A 25,198-nucleotide genomic window follows, 5' to 3' on the forward strand; every position below is an offset into this window, starting at 1 on the left:
CTATCTAAGCGAATTTTTAAAATATCCTGATTAGAGTCTGTATAAGAAAGGCTCGAGACCCTATAGTGTAGAGCCTAAACCCTTCTATTAGGCCCGATCCTTATTGTAAGTCACGTCGAACAGAGGAGCCTAACATCTGATGGGAAAACAAAATAAAAAAAAAAACATTATCTTATTGCAATAATAACTTTATTTAAAAATAAAAATTGCTTAACGATATTTAATTACAAATAAACAAATTAACTTTTTCAACACATAAAATTCCCATCATAACACATTAGAAAAATTGCCACCTGGTGAGTACTCATACAACTACAAGGTTGCTCTGTGCAACTGGTTGGGTAAGTCGTGTTTTTATTTTGCTCCGCTTTAGATCCTAAAATCAACCTGCAATTTAGGCGAAATTCTATCGCTTTATATCCACAACAACACACTCCGTATATTCCCTACGTTAAAAGTCACAGGTGAGTTTAAATTGATTTATATATGTATAATTAATTTTATCACTTACATCTTGTTATACTGTGCATTGATTCACATAACATCTGCTTTCAAGATTGCAAGTAATGTATACAATAGATATGCTGTACAATATCCTGTTTTAATTGGGTATTTACCTTTTTCTCAGAACTCTAACTGCATTTATCAGTATTTAAAGATAATTTTCTTCATTAAAAAAGTTTAGTTTGATTAAAAGTATAAACAAACATTTAATTTTAACTGGTGTTTAATCAAACTATGCTGTTTAAACGGTGCATTTGTTTGGCATTAAGTGTACCGGTTTATAGTATCCGCGCGCGGGAGATCGAAGAAAAAAGTTAAGCGTATTTATAATTTTATTAATTTTTTTTGTTTTTTTCTTGTTTTAAAGATGTATTTGTTACAATTGTAAAGATTGCGGGGTTAAATTGTCTGCTGTCGTCATAGAATTGTATTCTGCAATCTTTTCTAGGTAATTCTCTCGGTTATCTGCACAGGATATTGTAAACGAGTTTGGTTTAAAAATAAAAAGGAAACACTTAAATTGTGACGACACGCTTTGTTTTTCAATGGAGGTTAATGAAAATTCATAGAAACATTTCAAAAATCCTTTATGTAATACGCACTACTGCGGCTACTTTGTAGGTTTTAATCGAAACTGCGACTCGTTTCGTTTTTGAATGAACACTAATGCATATATTTTTATAATGAATTTTATGTTTGCTCCTACACGTTCTATTCTTATGCAGTTCTTTTATATGTACAGAATAAACATCTTACTCTGTTATATATTTAAATACTAAAAATGATTTTTGAAGCCTGCGCATTAAAACGGTTGATAAAATTAGAAAATTATCAGATTGAATACAGGAAGAGAGAAATTATTGAAGTATACGTAACAGAAATTAAAATAGTTTCTCGGTAAAAACAGGAAATTAAGCTGCTTTTGATGTAAGAGTTATAAAGAGTATCAGAAATAATTTTTAATCATTATTTTTCAAGATTTCCTAGTGAAAACGGCACCACCTCTTTTTTTTTTCCTTGAAATTTCAGGTAGGTGATTTGGAAAACAGTTTAATCATAACATTACATTGATAGTTATGAATAGAAAAGTCTTATTGAGATCAGTCATTTCTGAAATCCTCAAATCATAGAATATTTAATTCTAAGATTTGAAGGTTTCAGAATTCTAATTCTAAATTAATAGTGTATGACATTTAGTTATATTATCAAATAATACCATCTTCAACACAGCCAAAAATGTTAGCACTTCACATTTTATCTGTTCATTTTTTTTTTTTGGTGTTTTATGGCTTTGTATCTAGTTTACCCAGTTTTGAGTGAATGCATTTTATAATAAATCAAATTGTAAAGATAAATTAGACATTTTGAAAAAAAATTCTATTGAAAATTAATTTAATAATGATTAAAGTTCAGTCTTATGGGTATTCACCATCAGTATCAATCACATTAGGGCCTTTTTGTGTTCTTATTGAGCGATAAAGGGCCTAAAACCACAAATAATAAAAAAAGTATCAATCATATTTTGCTACCTTTGCTGCAAATTTTCTATCTCATGAGTGTAAAATGACTGGGGTTTTTCTTTGAAGAAAGTCGCGAGTGCCAGATATTGTTACTGAACTGTAGCCTATATTGTCAATATGGTTCTGCAGGGTACAAAATAGATTGTAGTCAGTTGGCACAAAGTCTGGACTGTAAGATGAACGAGGCAGAACCTCCCAGCCCAGACTGGTCGGCTTCTCTAAGGTCATCTTTGGTCTAAGGTAATGTGCTGGCATGTTGTTATGGTCGATTTTTCAACAAGTTCTTTGAGTGTGGTGTTCAAATGATACAGTTGTTCATAGTAGAGTTCTTTCGTGACAATGATGATGGTTGAAAACAGCTCCATTACGATGATGCCAAACAAATAGATCATTGCTGCCTTCTGCATTATTGGCCTTTTGATATTTGCAACAGCTGGCTGACCTTTGTTCAGTTGTGAATGCTTTAACAAACATTTTGCATATGAAATTGCAATCTTTTGTTGCATAATGGCCACTTTTGAAGTGATAGAACATCATGTGAATGTGTTCTTCTTAAAGTTTCGTATTGTCAGACGTTGCTGATCCATCTGTTTCTAATGAAATATGTGATGAAGCACTTTTTGGTTACTCTACTTATATATCCACATCGAATGTTCTAGAATGTTTTTTCTCCAGTTGTTTCTAGTAAAAAATTGAAATGTCTAAATGTCACATTTACAACCAGATAAATCCAGTTAATAGTTTCTTTCATTTTTATTCAGTAGTTCCTTATACTGTGTAAAGTACACAGTGATATACTTGTACTAAATTGAATAAAAGTTGCTAATCAGGCTGTTAAAAATAATCTAGAAGTCATTCTGTTTGTTACCATATTGCAGGGAGATGTTTTTAGTTCTTTTCTATGTTCTGATACATTTACAGACATTTAACAGTTCTTATATAAACAATAACCTCTTTTAAAACTTACATATTCTATAAGAGTTTGTGTTGAGGAATTAAAAATTTAATGTGTTTTGTTTGAAGTTTATTCTTGAAAATCTATAATTAATTTCTAAAGAACTTTCTTACTAAAATTTTTACCTATTATCTTATCTTAATAATTTTATCTTATATAAACTATATAATTTCTAACACGAATAATTTTGTTTTTATATTTGAAGAATTATATGTTTTTAATAGAAACAACTTAATAGGTCACTTATTAGTACTGTTATATAGAGTGATTAGTTAGATAACAAAATGGAATCGTGTCACTGTATATAGAATTTTCAGTAAAAAAACTAATATACAAACTCTGTTAAAATATTTTATATAGTGTATAAATAGCTTGTGCTCTATTAATAATTAAGAAAATAATATTCCTTTTTAAAATTATTCAAATCAGTCATATTTTAATGATACTAATTACGTGATTATTAAAAGTTTATTACTGTGTTTAAGTATGATTTGGGTATACAAGATTTATTTATATGATTTTATTTGTTATTAGGAAAATTCTTTTAATTACATTTACAGTGTAAGGGAGGGAGGGGGTTTGCTAAAAGTACATCATTGTATGCAACTGGGGGAGAGGCTCAAAAATTGTTCATGTAATTAATGGATAGTTCTTTGTGTATTATCAGAACACCGAAATTAAGCTGCGAGAGGCTTAGAAATGTAACGGAATTTTCTGAGTGCTGTTTCTTACACTATCTAGAGTCTGTCTTTGGTTGATTTCTAAGTCCAGTTTAAAAGCCAGCTTTCCTATCTATCACCAATTCATCATCTTTTGGAGAATCGGTGATAAGTAGAAAAGCTGGCTGTAAAGTCAAAGAGAAAAAGCAATTGTATAAAAAGTGGGACTAATATTGCTGGGAAAAAAAAAGACATATTAAACTATTCAAGTAATAGCAAAATGTGGTTTCTACATGAGTTTACAACACCAATTGAAAGACTGAAATGATACAGCAATAAACATGTCTATTAAAGAAGATAAATACATTGACACGAAACAAAGATATAAGAACTTATTGTGTGATTATTTTCATAAACAAGTTCTCATATCTTTTTTTCACGTCTATGTATATATTTTAGAATTAGTTCTGGATATTGGCACATTCCAATAGAAGCTTGTGACACTTACAAAACGGCTTTTGTCACGATGAATGGTTACTTCGAATGGCTCGTCATGTCTAAGGTTGTGAAATACACACAATTAAGCAATTTATCTAAAATAACATCAATTTTAGAATTAAATTAAATAAACTGTTTATTTTTGTCATTTCCAGTATTTGTTTTATAATTTTTATGGGAACACAGCTTCCTATCATCATATGTCACTGCACGCTACTGGTATACTCAATGATGGAATGCTTGAATAGAATGATCAATCGTTCTATTCAAGCATTCCATCTTTGAATATATGGATTTGAAGATGATTGATGATCTCCATTTATAGATCAAAAGCATTAGTCCGAAAGTTTTATTTTGGATTAAATCTCATTGGAATTCAATTAAGGTTCTTTGATAGAATGTGTTTATTGTGATTTCTACATACATTGTTTAGTTTAAATCACTCCTAAACTATTAATTTTTTAACATTAATCTATTCAAGTTATTAAGTGTAAAGTACTTGTATACTTTTTCCCTTTGCTATTGCTTTGTTTGACATGGATTGCTTTGTTATAAAGGAGTTATTTTATATAAAGGTAACTGCTGTCAATAAACCAATAATAGCAGTGAGTGAATTAGATTTTCAGTGTTACATCCAGGAGCAGATGAATATCCAATAATGTTATTAAATCAAATTATTCAATGACAAAAATTAAACATTTCGATTAACAAATTTAGTTTTTTATTTATATTTTAAAATCTAAATTATTGTTATAAAAAAATTGCATCTAAGTTATTGTCATTTATTATTGCATCTATCATACTTAGGGCCAGCCCTCGGATAAAAATAACACAAGAAGATATTAGATGTAGAAATGCATGCCATTGCTACTAGTTGCCATCGGTTTGATGGAATATGTGTAAGTTTATCTTGCATCAGGAACAGCATGATTGATCGAATCCTATTCCCGATTCACTCTTTAATTGTTGCATGTATGGGAGTGCGTACATTGCCACACATTTTACAATCTTTCCATTTATATCTTTTACCGATTCAGTAAAAGATCATACCTTCACTTCAATTTAAGTGCCTCTTAAAAATTTTTATCAGTTTTCAATGTAAATTATTGATGCTAATGCTTACTGTAATTACATGCCTTAATGCCTTAAATTTGTTGTCATCATATTCTTATAACTTTTCTGGTTAATACCATAAATCTATATAAACAAATAAATAAACTGTACAAAAATAGGTTATGCTTGCTGTTTTATTATTTGTTAAAAATCCTGATTATTATTAATCTAAATAATTTTTTAAATCTGGTCACGGCACATTTTTGAGCCAACAAGTCACCCCTAGTAGTATCTAACTTTGTTTCATGTATGAATTAATATACGATCAGTTCGTGCATAAACTGTAAAGTTGACGGCACAACAAATGAAAATTCAGAAAATTTCAATTAATCAATCAGAAATAGTTTTAAAATGATCAAAAACATTAATTATAATAATTATTTAACTTATTTATTTATATACTATATGAATTAACTGTAATGTGAATTTTTTTGTATTGTTTTTTTTTTTAACTTATCACTCAATATAAATATTCAAAGTGGCTATTTATGCATACAGTATGTATACACAATTGGCTATCTATACATATATGTATCCTCAAATTAAGCTATTGTATTTAAAAATTGAAATTTTAAACTTTAAAAAGCTTCATTGCTCTTCAAATTTCAAATTAATCATCATGTAGAATCATTCATTAATTAAATAGATGATTAAGTATGATTAAGATAATAATAAACAGGCATAATAGTACTTTCATTCATAAAGAAATAAAAACATATTCCACAATAATAATAATTGTTATGTGAAAAAGTAATTTGATAACATTAAAAGACAAAAAAGAAACACGAAGATGCTCGAAAACAACTTATTAGAAAAAGATATAAAAATGTCAATTTAACAGACTAATTTGGGTGAGGGACGTGCGTAAAGCCAAAAGTGTGTTATATGATGGAGTAAGTTTCCATTAAAATTTTTTTTGTTGCAGTTTTCTTAAAGAAATCTTTTATTTATTTCTCAATAATGTTTTCAAAGCGAACTTTGCATTTTGAAATCATAGCAAACAGTAATTTATTTTCTATGTTTTCAAAGCCAAAACATCTCCTCTTCAGACATTCTCGGATTACAAATTCAAACCGAAAAGTCTTTTAAAAGTATTCCGTTTGAATTTACAATCCGAGAACATCTGAAAATGAATGTTTTTGAAGTGAAAACACAAAGAAATAAACAAAATCCTTTTATGAGTTGAATATATGATATTAGATTTTTTTATTTCGTAATTATTTTGTGTTTTAAATAAATGAATTAGAAGAGTTGTATTTCAATGAATAGTGTTAAGTGATTTAGAATTATATACTATTACATAAAATATTTAAAGTATAAAGTTTAGCAATGGATATAAATATCACTGTTTATTATTCAAACATTTTGAAATAAGAAAATTTATTGGAATGAACTTTTTAAATACTTAAACCAGAAAGATTTGAGAGTTCTTAGATTTCATTTTCAGAAATGTAAAACACATTTTTTTAAAAAGCAAACAAGAATTTACATACCAAAAATGAGTCTTAAGGCTCAAATGATTTCATTAAGTTTAATTTTCTTATAATTTGAGTGTTAAAGATTTTTTTAATTTAATATTTCTATAGATATAATTGCTCTGTTAGTGATTATTACTATCGACTCACTCTGTGAGTCACTTAGTGTGCAGAATATCTGCTAGACATTGTGCCAGCAGCTTGGAAGTGTTGTGTTGCTTTATATGTATTTATCACAATATAAACTGCTTGTTTTTCTTATCATATCTCATATAAAGTTTGTTTTGTAGTTGATCGTGACATCTTCAGATAAGAAGACAATTGCCATTATCAAACCATTGCTTCTTCTAATTAATCTGTTATATTGAAGGTCAACAGTACAAAGAAATAAATAAAATGATAATGTTACATACAAACATGTAAAGTAAAGCTATTTTTAATGTTTCTAAAGCAATAAGCATCTCTGCATTTTACTTATAAACCTAAAAGTAGCTTATAAAGTATTAATGTTATTTATACAGCTTTGCCCTGTAAGGAGGTATTAACATAAATATTTACAGCTAACAAAGAAGTAAGATAATATATTTGAATTATTTGTAATATATCAAATTGTAGAAATTTAAAACCAGAATTATTGAATTGCAATGAAAATAAATTAATGTATTTTAAAATCAAAAGTATCATACTAAACTCATTTTTTTTAATACATAATAATGATTTGCAAATGTAATTTTAGAACTACTAATTTTTGAAAATATTGCAATTAAACGTAAAATATTAATTTCAAACTAATTTAAACTATTTATTTTTACAGATATCTTAAATTTATAATTATGGGTGATCACCATCACGGACATGGACACGGACATATGGGTCATACGTCTCATACGACTATCAATGATACGACAATGCCTTCTATAATGACGACGGCAGCAACGTTATTAGAATCTGTTATGACAGCTATGAATCACAGCATACATCATATGGATAAAGAAGTTTCGGATCCAGCCAAACACGTTCATCACGATACGGCCGGATCTTTGACTACTGCATCTTTGGATCATATCCACGATACGATTGTTCATGATCATGGCAGTCCAAATGGACACATGATGGTAAACTTAAGATATTTTTATAAAATTTTGAAGTATGAATTTAAATCTAATCAAATGTTTATAAAATTCTGTAAATATTTGATATATCACATCATAAATAATGCCTATTTTAAAATATAATTCTCATTCATTCACTACACATTTGCAGTAAATAAAATAAATTTGTTTTTAGTCAAGTTATTTATAAAATATTATGAAATAATCGCAATAAATAAATAGCTAAATATAATTACATAAATATTTTTGACTTTTTTTTTATATTGGAATTCTGCATTTTAAATTATTGAATTTAAATTAAATTGCAAATTTTCAAAAACCCGCTGCATTACTTTGAATTCGAGATGTACTTTTTCGTACGTTTCTGAACTTGGTGCGTCTTAGATTCAAAGTGTTTCTTAAATCTGGAGTATTGTCTAAAATTTTCTATTAAAGTTGCATTATTTAGAATACATTAAAAGAACTTATTACAATAAAACTATTAAAATTCAATAAGTAATATTTTGACATTCTACAAATCCACAAAAAACTACTTTATTGGTCACAAAAATAACTTTCGACCAAAGTTATCTTCCGAGTACTTTTAGACTGATGAAACGTGTAATTATGTCTTATAATTTTTATTTTAAGAAGTGTTTTTTTTTTTATTAATAAGTTGCTTTGAAGATAGATTTAATCGTTCTGAAAGTACTTAGAAGGTTGCGATTGGAAGTTGTTATTTTTGTGACTTCGATAAGGTGGCTTTTAAAAACATTAATAAACTATTACAATCCAATTATATTCTCTTTTTAAAAGAGTTCACCCGAAATTTAAAACAACGTGTTATATATTTTAATTATATTAAATCGTTAGTTAACGTACATGAATTTTGGATTCTTATCATTTTAAAATTAATAATAGAAATAATAATAATTTGAAAGTTTATACATTGAATGAATTTTAATTTGAGTTATAGAGTTAAGATTGCTTCCCGGGATCAAAACATAAGTAAATATTCAAAAACTTCGAAAGAAATGTAGAATAAAAAGTTTTAAATCAAGTGCATCTATTATAAAGTTGTTAAATTCATTCAAGAATTGGTTTAAAATTTAAAAATGAATGTTTGTAAATGAATAATTTCAATTTACTTTTCAAAATGCAAGTCATGAGATATAAAAATTAAATCTGTCAAGTTAGTAATGAAGGATATCCTATATGCGATCTGATTAAATTGAGTGATTGACAGAAAAAGGAAAAGATTATTATTGTCTATGAGATTTTTATTTATTTATCTACGAAAAGTCTTAATTTTTATAACAAAACTTTAATGTTGATATGATTTATTACAGAAACTTGAATGCTATCAAAATTATCTACAATGTTAGATAACAAAGTTTATACAAAAACAACTATAATGTGATTTCTGTAAATATTTATTTGCTATACATATCTGGGCATAAATATACGTAAACACAGTTTTTCAGAATTTAATTTTGTTTTCTCGAATATATTTATATATATACTTTATTAGACACAGAATATAGAGTATTTCTTCAAATTTTGTCTATTTTTATCGCAGATATATTCCAAAATTTACTTTTTTATTAAATTATAGAAATTGTTTTGTAAAATCAACAGTTCAGAAGTAAAGTGAAAGTTTTTAGTATTTTACTACGTTATAATTTCTTATTTTAAAATATCATAATTTTTTTTAATGACGGTTATAGTAAATATTGAACAATTTGGCATTAGTACATACATTTGAATCACAAAAAATATACAGAATCATTTACATAAAGCTTTCGTCGTTTTAAAGTTTGTTTTGTAGTTGATCGTGACATCTTCAGATAAGAAGACAATTGCCATTATCAAACCATTGCTTCTTCTAATTAATCTGTTATATTGAAGGTCAACAGTACAAAGAAATAAATAAAATGATAATGTTACATACAAACATGTAAAGTAAAGCTATTTTTAATGTTTCTAAAGCAATAAGCATCTCTGCATTTTACTTATAAACCTAAAAGTAGCTTATAAAGTATTAATGTTATTTATACAGCTTTGCCCTGTAAGGAGGTATTAACATAAATATTTACAGCTAACAAAGAAGTAAGATAATATATTTGAATTATTTGTAATATATCAAATTGTAGAAATTTAAAACCAGAATTATTGAATTGCAATGAAAATAAATTAATGTATTTTAAAATCAAAAGTATCATACTAAACTCATTTTTTTTAATACATAATAATGATTTGCAAATGTAATTTTAGAACTACTAATTTTTGAAAATATTGCAATTAAACGTAAAATATTAATTTCAAACTAATTTAAACTATTTATTTTTACAGATATCTTAAATTTATAATTATGGGTGATCACCATCACGGACATGGACACGGACATATGGGTCATACGTCTCATACGACTATCAATGATACGACAATGCCTTCTATAATGACGACGGCAGCAACGTTATTAGAATCTGTTATGACAGCTATGAATCACAGCATACATCATATGGATAAAGAAGTTTCGGATCCAGCCAAACACGTTCATCACGATACGGCCGGATCTTTGACTACTGCATCTTTGGATCATATCCACGATACGATTGTTCATGATCATGGCAGTCCAAATGGACACATGATGGTAAACTTAAGATATTTTTATAAAATTTTGAAGTATGAATTTAAATCTAATCAAATGTTTATAAAATTCTGTAAATATTTGATATATCACATCATAAATAATGCCTATTTTAAAATATAATTCTCATTCATTCACTACACATTTGCAGTAAATAAAATAAATTTGTTTTTAGTCAAGTTATTTATAAAATATTATGAAATAATCGCAATAAATAAATAGCTAAATATAATTACATAAATATTTTTGACTTTTTTTTTATATTGGAATTCTGCATTTTAAATTATTGAATTTAAATTAAATTGCAAATTTTCAAAAACCCGCTGCATTACTTTGAATTCGAGATGTACTTTTTCGTACGTTTCTGAACTTGGTGCGTCTTAGATTCAAAGTGTTTCTTAAATCTGGAGTATTGTCTAAAATTTTCTATTAAAGTTGCATTATTTAGAATACATTAAAAGAACTTATTACAATAAAACTATTAAAATTCAATAAGTAATATTTTGACATTCTACAAATCCACAAAAAACTACTTTATTGGTCACAAAAATAACTTTCGACCAAAGTTATCTTCCGAGTACTTTTAGACTGATGAAACGTGTAATTATGTCTTATAATTTTTATTTTAAGAAGTGTTTTTTTTTTTATTAATAAGTTGCTTTGAAGATAGATTTAATCGTTCTGAAAGTACTTAGAAGGTTGCGATTGGAAGTTGTTATTTTTGTGACTTCGATAAGGTGGCTTTTAAAAACATTAATAAACTATTACAATCCAATTATATTCTCTTTTTAAAAGAGTTCACCCGAAATTTAAAACAANATTACTGCAGTAATACAGTAATATATGGTTAAAATATTAACTATACATGTAATGCTAGAATAACTTTAAACCAATTTAAGATGAAAACCAGCTTCTGTGATTAAATTGATTGAATATTAGAAGATTGTGTGTTTATCTCTCGTAAATGCTCGGAAGGAAATTCATGAAATATTGTTTCGAGTTAAACATTAAAGAAAGGATTATACCTCTAATTAATTAATTTAAAAGAGTTAAATCATTTCAAACATGGCTTGAAAAACATGCTCCTAAAGATGAGCCAGAATGGCGCAAGTGTGCTTGGATTTTAAAAGTTAGTTCCAACAAAGTGTAGTTTTCTTTTTAACATGAGTTTTAATTGGTGCTTAGAAGTTTTTCTTTGATTATATTCAAATTTTTTCTACGTATATTGCTAAATTGTTTTCATAATTTAAATATCTAATGATTTGTCTAGTTGATGTTTATTTGTTTAAATTTAAATAATAAATAATTCATTCATAATTTGAGTGAAACAAATAAAAAAAATGCCTAGATAACAAGGAAATAGTAGACTAACTACAATAACTAATAGACTTAACAGAATATAGAGTAATTTTTTATAATTCTTAAAATGGGGCAAGTCTGGAAAAAATAATTGTTCTATATTTTTAATAATATCATTGATGTCTAGACAGATAATAAAAGAGTGTCCAGAAATATTCAGACAAGAACTTGATAATGCAAAGCAGGAACAATTATGCATAATTTGGAGAGGAATATATGCAAAAATATAATAAATAATAAGGATTCAGGTGGTGGTAATATTCAGTTTTAATGTATGTTGAACCTGAAAGTAATCCTACAATAGGATTGAAAGTACTAGTTTACAAGTAGACATAAAATACCTTTATGCCTGCTAAATCATAGTTTTTTAGATTTACAAGGTAAATATTAGATACAGTAAAACTTCTTTTATCTGTTATTTGATTATCTGTTAGTTTCTGTTGCTGGCGTATATCATATCTGACAAATCATCTGATAATAACAGCAGAATGTGCCTATTCCTCGTTATTTTGTATTGTCATCATCCTTATTTCATGTAGTTCTTAATCACTGCACCAGTTCAACACCACTTAAAAAAGTTTAGTAATTGTGGATGAATGTAGAAGTGAGAAGATCAAGAAATTAATCATAACTAGCCAAATTGAAGTTTAAATTATACTATCAAAGTGCATTGAATGTTTTCAAATTCTTCACATTTCCAGTTCTAATATTGTTGAATAATTAAAATTTTAGTGTAATTTAGTTGTTATATGTTTTATTATTAAATATTATTTAGATACATATTATTTATTATAGATTCATTGAAATGTATGATATCATTTCAAATTTTCAGTGTTCCCATTATTAGTAAATATGTATTACTGGCATTTTTAAGTAATTAATATGGAAGTGCTCACCAAGAAGTCTTTGAAGCTATTGTATGCAACAGTCTCAACAGACTTCTTGAATAGTTTGAAGAGATTAAAGCAATTGAGAGCAGAGTTAAGGCAAGCATTTGAATGCTTGCCTTAACTCTGCATCGAATCCGAAATGTTATTTTCATATTCCTAGTTTAAGTTTAAAGAAATTTTAATTGCAATCATCATAAATCTTTTTTAAAATTTGTACTTACTTCTACAGTCCTTTTTATAGTCCTATACGTTGCTTGGACGAGATTCCTGAAACAAACTGCATTGTACTGTATTCTCTTGCCTTTATTGACTAAATATTCTTCACAAGTCATCTTGAATAATGTGGTGTTATGATTAATTGGTTATATACTGCATATCAAGTTATTTAAATATATTATAACCAGTCAAAACCTCAGATCTAAAACATTAATTCTTTTATAACTTCATAATAATACTTATGCTATTGATTATATATACCTATTTGAATATTTAAAACTTTGTAAAGTTATTTTGACCACCACTAACATCAAAATTTAATTATTATTATTATTTTTTTTAGATGTATTTTCATGCTGGAGTAGATGTCACAATATTATTTGAACAATGGAAAGTTACAACTGTCGGAGGTATGAAATTAGATATTAATTAATTAACATATCGTTGATAAATTATTTAGTAATTTTTGAATAATTGTTGTACACGAAATACTTTAAAGAACGTAAAAAATACAATTAAATTTTTTCGTACTGAATTGTAAGCCATTTTAATATAGAATATGATACACATGAAAATATCTATAATAGGAATGAAAAAAATAGAACAAGTATAATTATAGCATTACTGCTAGAATATTAATAGAACAAGTAAAATTAGATACATCAATAACAGTAATCTGTTTTTAACATGATTACACCAGAATGACGTTTTCCATTAATTTTAATTATTTAACCACTTTTTACTCCAATATTCATAAGAATTTTAATTATCAAATTGTTTTATTTATAAACAGCCGATAGTTTGTCAATCATTTTCAAAGAAATTCATAAGTAAAACTTTGTAAAATTACTACTGTCAAATTACTATAAGTTATTAGTTGTAATTATTTTAGCTTGCATAATTTTCATCCACATTTTGAAACTTGAATTATAATTGTTACGAACTATTTATATGTTACAGTAAATTTCGAAACATGGCATTTTTAAATGTAGAAATTAATCTTGAAATTACTGTTTGTTCTGTTGTGAATCACCATTTAATATCTAACAGCTAAGCTCTGATACAAAAATATTAATAAATGTATTTAATATATTATATTAGTTATAGCCAACAATAATGTAATAATAAATAAACTTACCTAAACCATTAACTTGTATAATTTTTTTCCAATATGATGATTTAATTTCAAAAAATAAACACTTCATGACCCACAAAATTTTTTAGAACACTCCCACTAAAGTACTCCTACTCAAATTTTACTTGCTATATTTTATTTTGTACTCGTATAACTTTGGTTTATTGAGTTTTTTCATGAAGTAAAAAAATATATATTGCATTTCAGTGAAATAATAACCTATTTTTACATTAAATTTGAATTTCTTAATTTAATGGGATTACTATAATTACATCATAAGATGTTTCTTTATCCATAAATTATATTACATGCATAAAAAATGAACATAATTCATTGTTATAGTGTTAGTTACAGGTTCTGTATAGACCTGGAAAATCAGGGAATAAGATTTTTTTAGCAGAAAAAGTCAGGGAATCCACAAATATCACAGAATCCATCTGTTGCTCTCGCTCCTTTTAGACCCAAATACATCTTTAAATTCGGTTAGGTATAGAGGGTGTACGAAAACTGGAATGACCAAGACAATGACAAGATTTGTCATGCTTATAACTTGTCTATACTAATATTATAAAGAGGTAATGTTTGTAAGTTTATATGCAAGAGCTAATCTCCGAAACTACTCATCCGATTTAAAAAATTATTTCACCAATATTTAGAATGGAACTTCAGGGTGGACATAGACTGTATATTATTCCGTTAAACATTCATATAAATTAAAAGATTATCTAGGATTAAGGCTTTTATGTCCAACAGATGGTGCTAACTCTGCGAGTACGTAAGTTTGCTTTTCTGTGAGTCATTATGCTTTTCTGTGAGGATGAACTAAAGTAGATCAGATCAGTACATCAACAGAATATACACTAAGAAGGGATTTTTCCATATCCCCCTGCGGGGGAGAGGGACAGGATTAAGGCTTACCGTGAAGAACTTGGCATCTATTATACTATTTTAGATGTGGTTTTTTGCGTTTTTCATTGTGTCTTAATAGGGTACGTCAACAGAATGTACACTAAGAAGGGATTTTTCGAAAAATTCCCCCCCATGGGGAAGTGTTATACATTTGTAATAGATACATTTTGAGCCACAACAACGCGTGGCGGGGTCTGCTAGTAAACTATAAATGATAATCTAACAATTAAAATTTTGTTGGCTAGAGGGTTTATGTTCATATTTAAATTGGTGGGTAGTGGGGTGTGCAGCTGTGAAGGGGGTTTGTGGTTGTGCGTGAATGCTGAAAATGGCAGTGTCGCACAGCATTTGGGCAGTGTATAACTTTGGATTGCGAAGAGATAGCACATTGAAATTGGTGTTTATTTGTACAGAATGATAGGACCTACTTAAACCAAAATATTATTTAGCAATAATAACCAATAAAATAGAATTTGTAAACTTATAAGCAGCTAAGTGTGAGAGTCAAAGAAAATTTCCATATCAAAGAAATTTCAAAGGAAATATGAACAGAAAGGTAAGAAATGTATATCATTGGAAAGAAACATTTAAAAGGAATCAGAAAAGCCCAAAATGACTAATGTCAAATGATGCAGGTTGTATAGCATAAGCAAACCAAGCACATCAACTTTGATGCAAATATTTTGCTGAACTGATAGATATTGACTCATGATAGCCACTAAGACTTTATTCGTTTAAATCTAATCTTTCCTCTAATAACACAAAGACAGATTCACACTTAAATGATTGTGATTGTGTCCTATACCCAACGCTCCCAAACATCTGATTAAGTCTTCTCTCTAACTGGAAATTTTCATCTTCAAATGGCCCACAGAATTTCAGAAGTCCACATTTTTTGGAAGTATACCAAAATAATGCCATAGAGTTAAAGTCATGTTTTCAAAAACACCATCAAGGATGACTTGTTTTCCCACCAAAACTCTTCTGCTTCCATTGTAAGTTTCAGGAAGGGATGGGAAGAAATGCAATGACCTTGAATGGGTCTGTGCTGGACCAAAATAACACTCAATAAATGATTTCTCCTTCTCAGTATGCGATTTATTCTGTTTAAATTATTTTGAATTTCCCGTCACCTCTCTTTAAGAAAATTCAATTTTATGATGCAACGTGAGACTTTTACTTATTTAAATAAAATTTATATATTAATTTTTAAAAAATCATGGAATTTTTTANTTTTTTTTTAACTTATCACTCAATATAAATATTCAAAGTGGCTATTTATGCATACAGTATGTATACACAATTGGCTATCTATACATATATGTATCCTCAAATTAAGCTATTGTATTTAAAAATTGAAATTTTAAACTTTAAAAAGCTTCATTGCTCTTCAAATTTCAAATTAATCATCATGTAGAATCATTCATTAATTAAATAGATGATTAAGTATGATTAAGATAATAATAAACAGGCATAATAGTACTTTCATTCATAAAGAAATAAAAACATATTCCACAATAATAATAATTGTTATGTGAAAAAGTAATTTGATAACATTAAAAGACAAAAACGAAACACGAAGATGCTCAAAAACAACTTATTAGAAAAAGATTTTTTTTAAAAAATCTCGATTTAACAGACTAATTTGGGTTAGGGACGTGCATAAAGCCAAAAGTCTGCTATATGATGGAGTAAGTTTCCATTAAAATTTTTTTTGTTGCAGTTTTCTTAAAGAAATCTTTTATTTATTTCTCAATAATGTTTTCAAAGCGAACTTTGCATTTTGAAATCATAGCAAACAGTAATTTATTTTCTATGTTTTCAAAGCCAAAACATCTCCTCTTCAGACATTCTCGGATTACAAATTCAAACCGAAAAGTCTTTTAAAAGTATTCCGTTTGAATTTACAATCCGAGAACATCTGAAAATGAATGTTTTTGAAGTGAAAACACAAAGAAATAAACAAAATCCTTTTATGAGTTGAATATATGATATTAGATTTTTTTATTTCGTAATTATTTTGTGTTTTAAATAAATGAATTAGAAGAGTTGTATTTCAATGAATAGTGTTAAGTGATTTAGAATTATATACTATTACATAAAATATTTAAAGTATAAAGTTTAGCAATGGATATAAATATCACTGTTTATTATTCAAACATTTTGAAATAAGAAAATTTATTGGAATGAACTTTTTAAATACTTAAACCAGAAAGATTTGAGAGTTCTTAGATTTCATTTTCAGAAATGTAAAACACATTTTTTTAAAAAGCAAACAAGAATTTACATACCAAAAATGAGTCTTAAGGCTCAAATGATTTCATTAAGTTTAATTTTCTTATAATTTGAGTGTTAAAGATTTTTTTAATTTAATATTTCTATAGATATAATTGCTCTGTTAGTGATTATTACTATCGACTCACTCTGTGAGTCACTTAGTGTGCAGAATATCTGCTAGACATTGTGCCAGCAGCTTGGAAGTGTTGTGTTGCTTTATATGTATTTATCACAATATAAACTGCTTGTTTTTCTTATCATATCTCATATAAAGTTTGTTTTGTAGTTGATCGTGACATCTTCAGATAAGAAGACAATTGCCATTATCAAACCATTGCTTCTTCTAATTAATCTGTTATATTGAAGGTCAACAGTACAAAGAAATAAATAAAATGATAATGTTACATACAAACATGTAAAGTAAAGCTATTTTTAATGTTTCTAAAGCAATAAGCATCTCTGCATTTTACTTATAAACCTAAAAGTAGCTTATAAAGTATTAATGTTATTTATACAGCTTTGCCCTGTAAGGAGGTATTAACATAAATATTTACAGCTAACAAAGAAGTAAGATAATATATTTGAATTATTTGTAATATATCAAATTGTAGAAATTTAAAACCAGAATTATTGAATTGCAATGAAAATAAATTAATGTATTTTAAAATCAAAAGTATCATACTAAACTCATTTTTTTTAATACATAATAATGATTTGCAAATGTAATTTTAGAACTACTAATTTTTGAAAATATTGCAATTAAATGTAAAATATTAATTTCAAACTAATTTAAACTATTTATTTTTACAGATATCTTAAATTTATAATTATGGGTGATCACCATCACGGACATGGACACGGACATATGGGTCATACGTCTCATACGACTATCAATGATACGACAATGCCTTCTATAATGACGACGGCAGCAACGTTATTAGAATCTGTTATGACAGCTATGAATCACAGCATACATCATATGGATAAAGAAGTTTCGGATCCAGCCAAACACGTTCATCACGATACGGCCGGATCTTTGACTACTGCATCTTTGGATCATATCCACGATACGATTGTTCATGATCATGGCAGTCCAAATGGACACATGATGGTAAACTTAAGATATTTTTATAAAATTTTGAAGTATGAATTTAAATCTAATCAAATGTTTATAAAATTCTGTAAATATTTGATATATCATATCATAAATAATGCCTATTTTAAAATATAATTCTCATTCATTCACTACACATTTGCAGTAAATAAAATAAATTTGTTTTTAGTCAAGTTATTTATAAAATATTATGAAATAATCGCAATAAATAAATAGCTAAATATAATTACATAAATATTTTTGACTTTTTTTTTATATTGGAATTCTGCATTTTAAATTATTGAATTTNAATAATAGTAGTAATATAGTCCAATATAATTGACAATTGTTTGGCTTTAATTTGGATTTGGATGTTTTTATTTTTAACTTTTAATCTTTTAACTTACACTTAATGATGATATATTGATTACGTTGTGTAAATTGCATATTAATATCATAAAGTTTTCAAACATATCTAAAGTTTACTTGAAATTAAATATAGTATGTGATTCATTTTCATTTATTTAATATATTTTACACACATTTTAAAAATTTATAATAAGATTTATGTTAAATATTTTTATTCTCTAATCACATCTTATATAAAAAATTAAATAATATCCAAAACAATTCATTCACTTTTTGATTTATTCCTTTAATTTTTCAGGTCTTGTCGGTTCAATAATTGGAATATTTTTGTTGGCAATGTTATATGAAGGTCTGAAATTCTTCAGAGAATTTTTATTTAAACAATATTTTTCTTCTCTTCAATACACAACAATATCTGTCACTGGACAAGATGGAAAAACAATGACTGAAATTCATAAAATAGCTAGGTAAGAATTAACTCAGTTAACTCTTAGCTCATAACAAATTAATTAACTTCATTTAAATAAAATTAAATATTTAAGACCTCAACTTTTAATTGGGAAACATTTTCAAGACTCTTTAGCTTCATTTTCAGTTTAAATAAATTTTTAAAATCATATATTTAAACGCCTAAACGTAAAAGGAATGATGCTGTTTATTAAATGTATTTAAAAATAATAATAATAATTGTAATCACTATTGCAATGAGTTCTGCTGAAAGTCAAATAAATTTGCTACAAGTTGTGTTCAGAAAGTTCCAAGAATGGATCAAAAAATCAAAGCGTGTTAAAATATGAAGAAATTTATGTAATATTTTTCATAATCATCAAGTTCTTCAATACACTTAGAAAAAGTAGCTTCTTTGGTTTGCTTTGAATCAAGCTATTTTCTTTTTAAAGTTTCGTTTTCAACTTTAATAAAGGAAAAAGTCATTAGCAACTAGATCAAGGGATTACGGTGATTTCAGACCAGCATTCCTAATTTTAAAAAAGGAAGTTTGAATCAATAGAACTCGTACAAAATGAATTGAAGAATGCTTTGTAATTCCTGAAAGAGGCACTGATTTTTCTAAATGTTACTTTAGTTAGAGAAAGCATGTCAAAATTTAGGGCAAATATTTTGAAAAATATTAATATTAAATAAATTTCTTTATATTTTTTACCATGATTTCATGTTTTGACCCATAACTGGAACTTTTTGAATATTCCTTGTATTATTAAAAGTTTTATAATTAAAGTCAAATTTGATACTTTATTATTATAATGTAAACCAGTTTAAGTTTGAAATAAACATGAAAATAATTGTATTTTATGCTAATTAATTAGATAAATGACATCATTTTGTAATTTAATTTTTTTAGTTTTTTGAAGTAGTAAATAGATTTAATTTTTTAGAATAAAAATTGTGCGTTTGAAAATACTTTTGTTATTAAATAAAAATAACATTTCAAAAACACTCAGCAGATGACACTAATATCAGCTAATTATCTTTATTTGTCAGTCAGACAACTAAAAATTTGTTTCTCTTAAGAATCCTTAAACTGGAAAATAAGACATAACACTAAGTTCATGGCTATGTTTATGGAATTTTGGGGATTTAACTTCCATTTGGAAAGAATTAACAAATTCAAAAAATAATGTGCTCTTTTTAAAACCCCATCCTTTAAATATCCTGTGCATGGGCCTGAATGGGTTGCTTTCATTTAAATGAAACTGGTTAAGGCATAAAATTGCCAGTTAAAACAATATAGATCAATTGAAATTAAATAAGTATTAGAAAAGCCAATTATTTCAAAATAACCACCATGATAAACAAACTATGATATTACCAACAAACCAGCAAAAATTCGACCTGAAGATGACCCTTGAAAATGGATTAAAATTTGTTTAACAATTAGTTAAATCGAATTTTTGCTTGTTTTTTTTTGTAATTGCATAGTTTGTTTGATTATTTCAAAGAAGAAAAACTTACAAATATTCTGAATATAAATTATATTTGTCATGATTACAATTGTTTTTGATAAATATAATGAAAGTTACGATCTGTTTTAAGTTAATTTCGACTGATCATGATGTAATGAAATTCAATTTATATAAAGAGAAAAACTTTTAGTTTCTACAGAATAGCAATGACACAATTGACACAATACATATAATGTTAAATGTCTTAAATTTGATAAGATAGAAGAATGAAGATCTTATAAAATAAAGATCTTATTTAATTAAAAATTATTTAAATTTGATAAAAAATTTTCCCTTTTATAACAGACCACAGATTGAATTAATCTTACTGTATTTTTGTTATCATTCAGATGGTCTACCTTTTTAACATAGATTATATAATTTCAGTTATTCGATTGTTTAAAATGACTGTTTAAACTTAATAATAACAACACAGTAAGACAAATATTATTATTAAGAGCTTATTATTTATCGATGCTTTTATTTCATACTCAAAAATTGTGGCATAAGTATTATCAAGCATATAGTCAGTTAACATTAACATAAAATAGTTTGTTAATCAGTAACGTATTATTAGTTATTGGTGAAAGCAGACAGCAATTAATTTAAGATAAATCTGTTTGTTAACAGAGTTGTGGAGTTGGTACAAAAAGCATTGATTCAAAATCCTTTATAAAAACTTGATATTGTTAATAATGGTAAATAGTATCATAAAACATTTCATTACTACTTCAAACTTGAATATTAAATTAAACAGTAAGCTCAGCAAGTGTTTTGCTGTTTAATTTTAGTTGTAAGTAAACTGCTGAGGAAGTGGGAATACTTCAAACTCATTATAAATGTAAACACAGATTATAAGTACGTTTTTCTTTTTGCTGAAATTTGTCTTTAAAACTTTACTGGAAATTTTTTTCTGAACACAAATATTCTATATAATTGAGTGGCAGAGAAGTACTGCATTGCACTTTTTGATTTATACTTAATCTTATTGATTTACTCTTTATCTGTATAAATTATCACTAATCTGTCATGAATTTGGAATACTAGAATGTTCTTTTAATTTTCGTTTGGAATCGAATGACTTGTAAAATTTTTGCCATCAGGCACATTACGGAATTCCTCAATGTGGAGCTTATAATGTGGTATCAAAGCATGTTTGCCATGCTTTCGAGATCATTTTTTCTTCTTTGTTATTAATGAAGCTCCCTTCCTTGTATGCTTTGAAACTTTCAGTGCTTCCATCTCTTGGATATATCCCCACATATGGATGTTTTTAACATGGAGACTTGCTGGAATAGAAGAATGATCCCTTCTTCTGATGTAAAATATTGATAGGGCTGTGGTGATTTTTCCCTTGCCGGATGTTGTATTTGTGCTCCTTAAGATGCTTGATTGGTTATCCAAGAATCTTAAGGAGCACAAATATAACATCTATTCATTTGCATACAAATTAGTTAAATGGTGCAGTTTAATTGATTATTATCAAAATTAATGCAGAGATGGAAAAAATATCATTAAGTTTAAAATTATGTTTAAGTATATTTCATTAGGTCTTAATTATAAATTTTTAAGTAAGAAAAATATATTTAACTAATTAGTATATACATATTTAATAACAAAATATTAAAATCAGAATTGTTATGAACAAAAACATAATTTGATATTAAATGCTAATTTTTCAGCTGACAAAATAAGATTATTCAAAAGGAATGGTATAATGGGAGTCCTCCATCAAAGCATTCTGATGTTATTAAAATAAATCTTACCAATTAATAATTGTAATTATATAAATTATACTANTTTTATTTTTAAATATTTAAGAAAATTATCTAATGCATTGTATCTTCCAGGAACCGTATGATAAGTTGGCCGCATGGAATTCAAACAATTCTCCACGTTGTTCAAATGGTCACTAGCTATTTTTTGATGTTAATATTTATGACATACAACGTGTGGTTATGCATGGCCGTCGCACTGGGTGCAGGAGCCGGGTATTTTCTATTTGGCTGGAGAAAGGCCACCGTGGTCGACGTAACGGAACACTGTCATTAACAAAGAATGTAAATTTAAATTCGAAAATATATCATTTTTGAGAAAAGTTGTTAAAATAGTTTTAACAAATAATTTTTTGAAATTTTTTTTTTAATAATTATTTTACGAGCATACAAAATTTAAAAAAAAAATGTACAATGTTATAAATAGAACCTTATTTTGTAATAATATAAAAAATTATTCCATTTTATCAGAATGCAGTTAAAATGATAGAATCTTAACTGACTTTTTCAAAGGAAAAAAAAAAAAGGAATATTTTACTAATATAAGTTTTAGTCGTTAGCTTTAAAGTAGAATCTCAAAAATTGAAAATACTATTAGTATCATTTATGAATATTTTATGTTGTACGTACGGACTTATATGCTTAATTAAGCATTTGTCTTGAGATATATCTGTAATTTAATGGCGTAAGGGAAAAAAAAATATCTGATTATATATTAATATGTGACCAGATATTGAATTCAAATTTAGCTCATTTACTTTATGAATTCTAAAAATTTTCCTTCTAACATCAAAAGGAATTTCCAAACACACAATTTATTATTTGTAAATTCAAGGATGAAATTTACAAAATATATTATTACTTTATAAATTCTTCCCTATAGAAGAAATAAATAAATGAATTTTATATATTGTATATAAATATAAAACTGTAAGTTATCCTCTATCTTTTATTATTGCATTCCTTTGGGTTAGTGATAATTGATTTAATATAGTATTTGAATTAATTCCAACATTATTTTAATGTAAATGTTGTTATGTGTATATTAAAAAATATGTTTTTAAAAGCTGCAAATATATATATATGAGATGACTGAATGTCTGAGTTCACTTCCTCACTTTTTAGATTAGATAAAATGCTTTAAAACATAGACTAACTGTGAATTATCTTATAAAATTTATGGAAAATTGAATTACATCCATAATTGATTTATATTTAAGACATACCAATACTTTTAAACAGACTTTTGAAGGAAAAATTGTTAGATTATAATTAGCGTTAATTTTAGTTTAAATAAATTTATCAATTAAACATCATTTTAAATATTTTTAATAGAATTTTATTACAGACTTTTTAAAAAATAATGAATGCTCCAAACATATCTAAAACAACATTATTCTGGTTAAAATTAAGCTAATTTGGTAATAAAATTACAGAATTTGGTATAAAAATTAGGCAGTTAAGCTACCATTTTATGGTATTATAAACTAATGTTGATATAGATATGTTTTAGGTTATTAAATATTTGGTTTATATCCGAATAATCCAAATCTGACAAGTTAAATTTAAATGCTCTCCCAGATTCGACATCAAATCCCGCGGAGCAGTCGCTCGATGCCGTAACTGCCTTGGTCGTCCGGCCGTTGCAATATGACAATGGGCGTGCACAATTCTTTACACAAAATATCAGGAATGAAATTATTTTTTTACATTTCTGAACTTGAAATACTATATTATTTCAAATTTAAAGCCCAATTTTATTTTAAAATTTCATTTCGCAAACAGTATAATGATAAAATATTCGGTTATCATCATCAGATGTAAAAATATTTGATAGGAAATTATAAAACTGAATTGCTTTCTTCAATAAAATTATTGAAATATTTTAATTCACAAATTAAAAATTACTTATAGAATTTTTTTTAAGATAATTTTGTCACAAAAAATATATATAAATTTTTTAAATGTTGATTTAATTATTATATTTATAATAATCAAGTTATTTTTAATGTTATGTTGTAACGAAAGTTTAAAAAATGTATAAGTTGAATGTGTCTATATACAAAAATACAGTACTTAAAATAAAAATCAAGATCAAAATAAAGAACTTGTCAATGTGTAGAGTACCACAAAGATCTCATATTTAGAAATACTGTATGCGCCTCCATTATTTGTACACATTTTAATTTTTCACATTCTATTTTAGATGACATTGTCTACATTGGTAGTGATTAAAGTGTGTCACAATAATTGTTTGAGGCCTTAACTGTTATAAAGAGGAGGATTTTTCTCTCTTTCACAATGCTTCAAAGTGAATTTTCATGTGTTAAATATGGACTTTCAATTACAGTATATCACATTGTATTAACAATTTGTCATTGAACTATTCTGTAACTTTAGGAGATACATATTTTTATTCATAGGGATTTTGTAGTAAGAAAATATTTAGTTGTAGATAATTTTTTCAAACTTGGACCAATAGATTATTATTATTGTTTTTTTTAAGTTATTATATATATTAGGGTGGTGGTGTTGTACAATAGTTGACCAAAAAAAAAGTATATTTTATGTAACAAAAGTTATTGTTGATTTTGTTTAATCTTTAATATTATTGTTGGTTTGGAAATAAAGATTTTTATACACAAGCAAATTGTTTTTATATGTCAAATACATTCAAAGAAAGTATTAGATTTAATTTTAAACACAGAAAGAGCCTTTAAATTATAAACCAAAAATGAAAAATATAAAG

The 25,198-nt window shown here is 26.3% G+C and overlaps 1 protein-coding gene across 3 annotated transcripts; it reads left to right on the forward strand.

The window, feature by feature from the left end:
- The first annotated feature begins 305 nt into the window (after positions 1–305).
- On the forward strand, positions 306–24,261 carry LOC111641274 (high affinity copper uptake protein 1-like). 3 transcript variants are annotated; one of them, XM_023387428.1, is made up of 5 exons: positions 306–464; positions 7,539–7,839; positions 13,274–13,340; positions 19,012–19,180; positions 22,525–24,261. In XM_023387428.1, the coding sequence occupies exons 2-5, from the start codon at positions 7,558–7,560 to the stop codon at positions 22,724–22,726; spliced, it is 720 nt and encodes a 239-aa protein (XP_023243196.1). In that variant the 5' UTR covers positions 306–464; positions 7,539–7,557; the 3' UTR covers positions 22,727–24,261. The 3 variants fall into 3 exon arrangements, with proteins under 3 accessions (XP_023243196.1, XP_023243197.1, XP_023243195.1); XM_023387429.1 differs by lacking the exon at positions 306–464 and adding an exon at positions 619–1,533; XM_023387427.1 differs by lacking the exons at positions 306–464; positions 7,539–7,839 and adding an exon at positions 10,132–10,468.
- The last annotated feature ends 937 nt before the right edge of the window (positions 24,262–25,198 follow it).

The sequence above is a fragment of the Centruroides sculpturatus genome, unplaced genomic scaffold, assembly GCF_000671375.1.
Source record: "Centruroides sculpturatus isolate CEXI.00-Female unplaced genomic scaffold, Cexi_2.0 scaffold1520, whole genome shotgun sequence".
Taxonomy (NCBI): Eukaryota; Metazoa; Arthropoda; class Arachnida; order Scorpiones; family Buthidae; genus Centruroides; species Centruroides sculpturatus.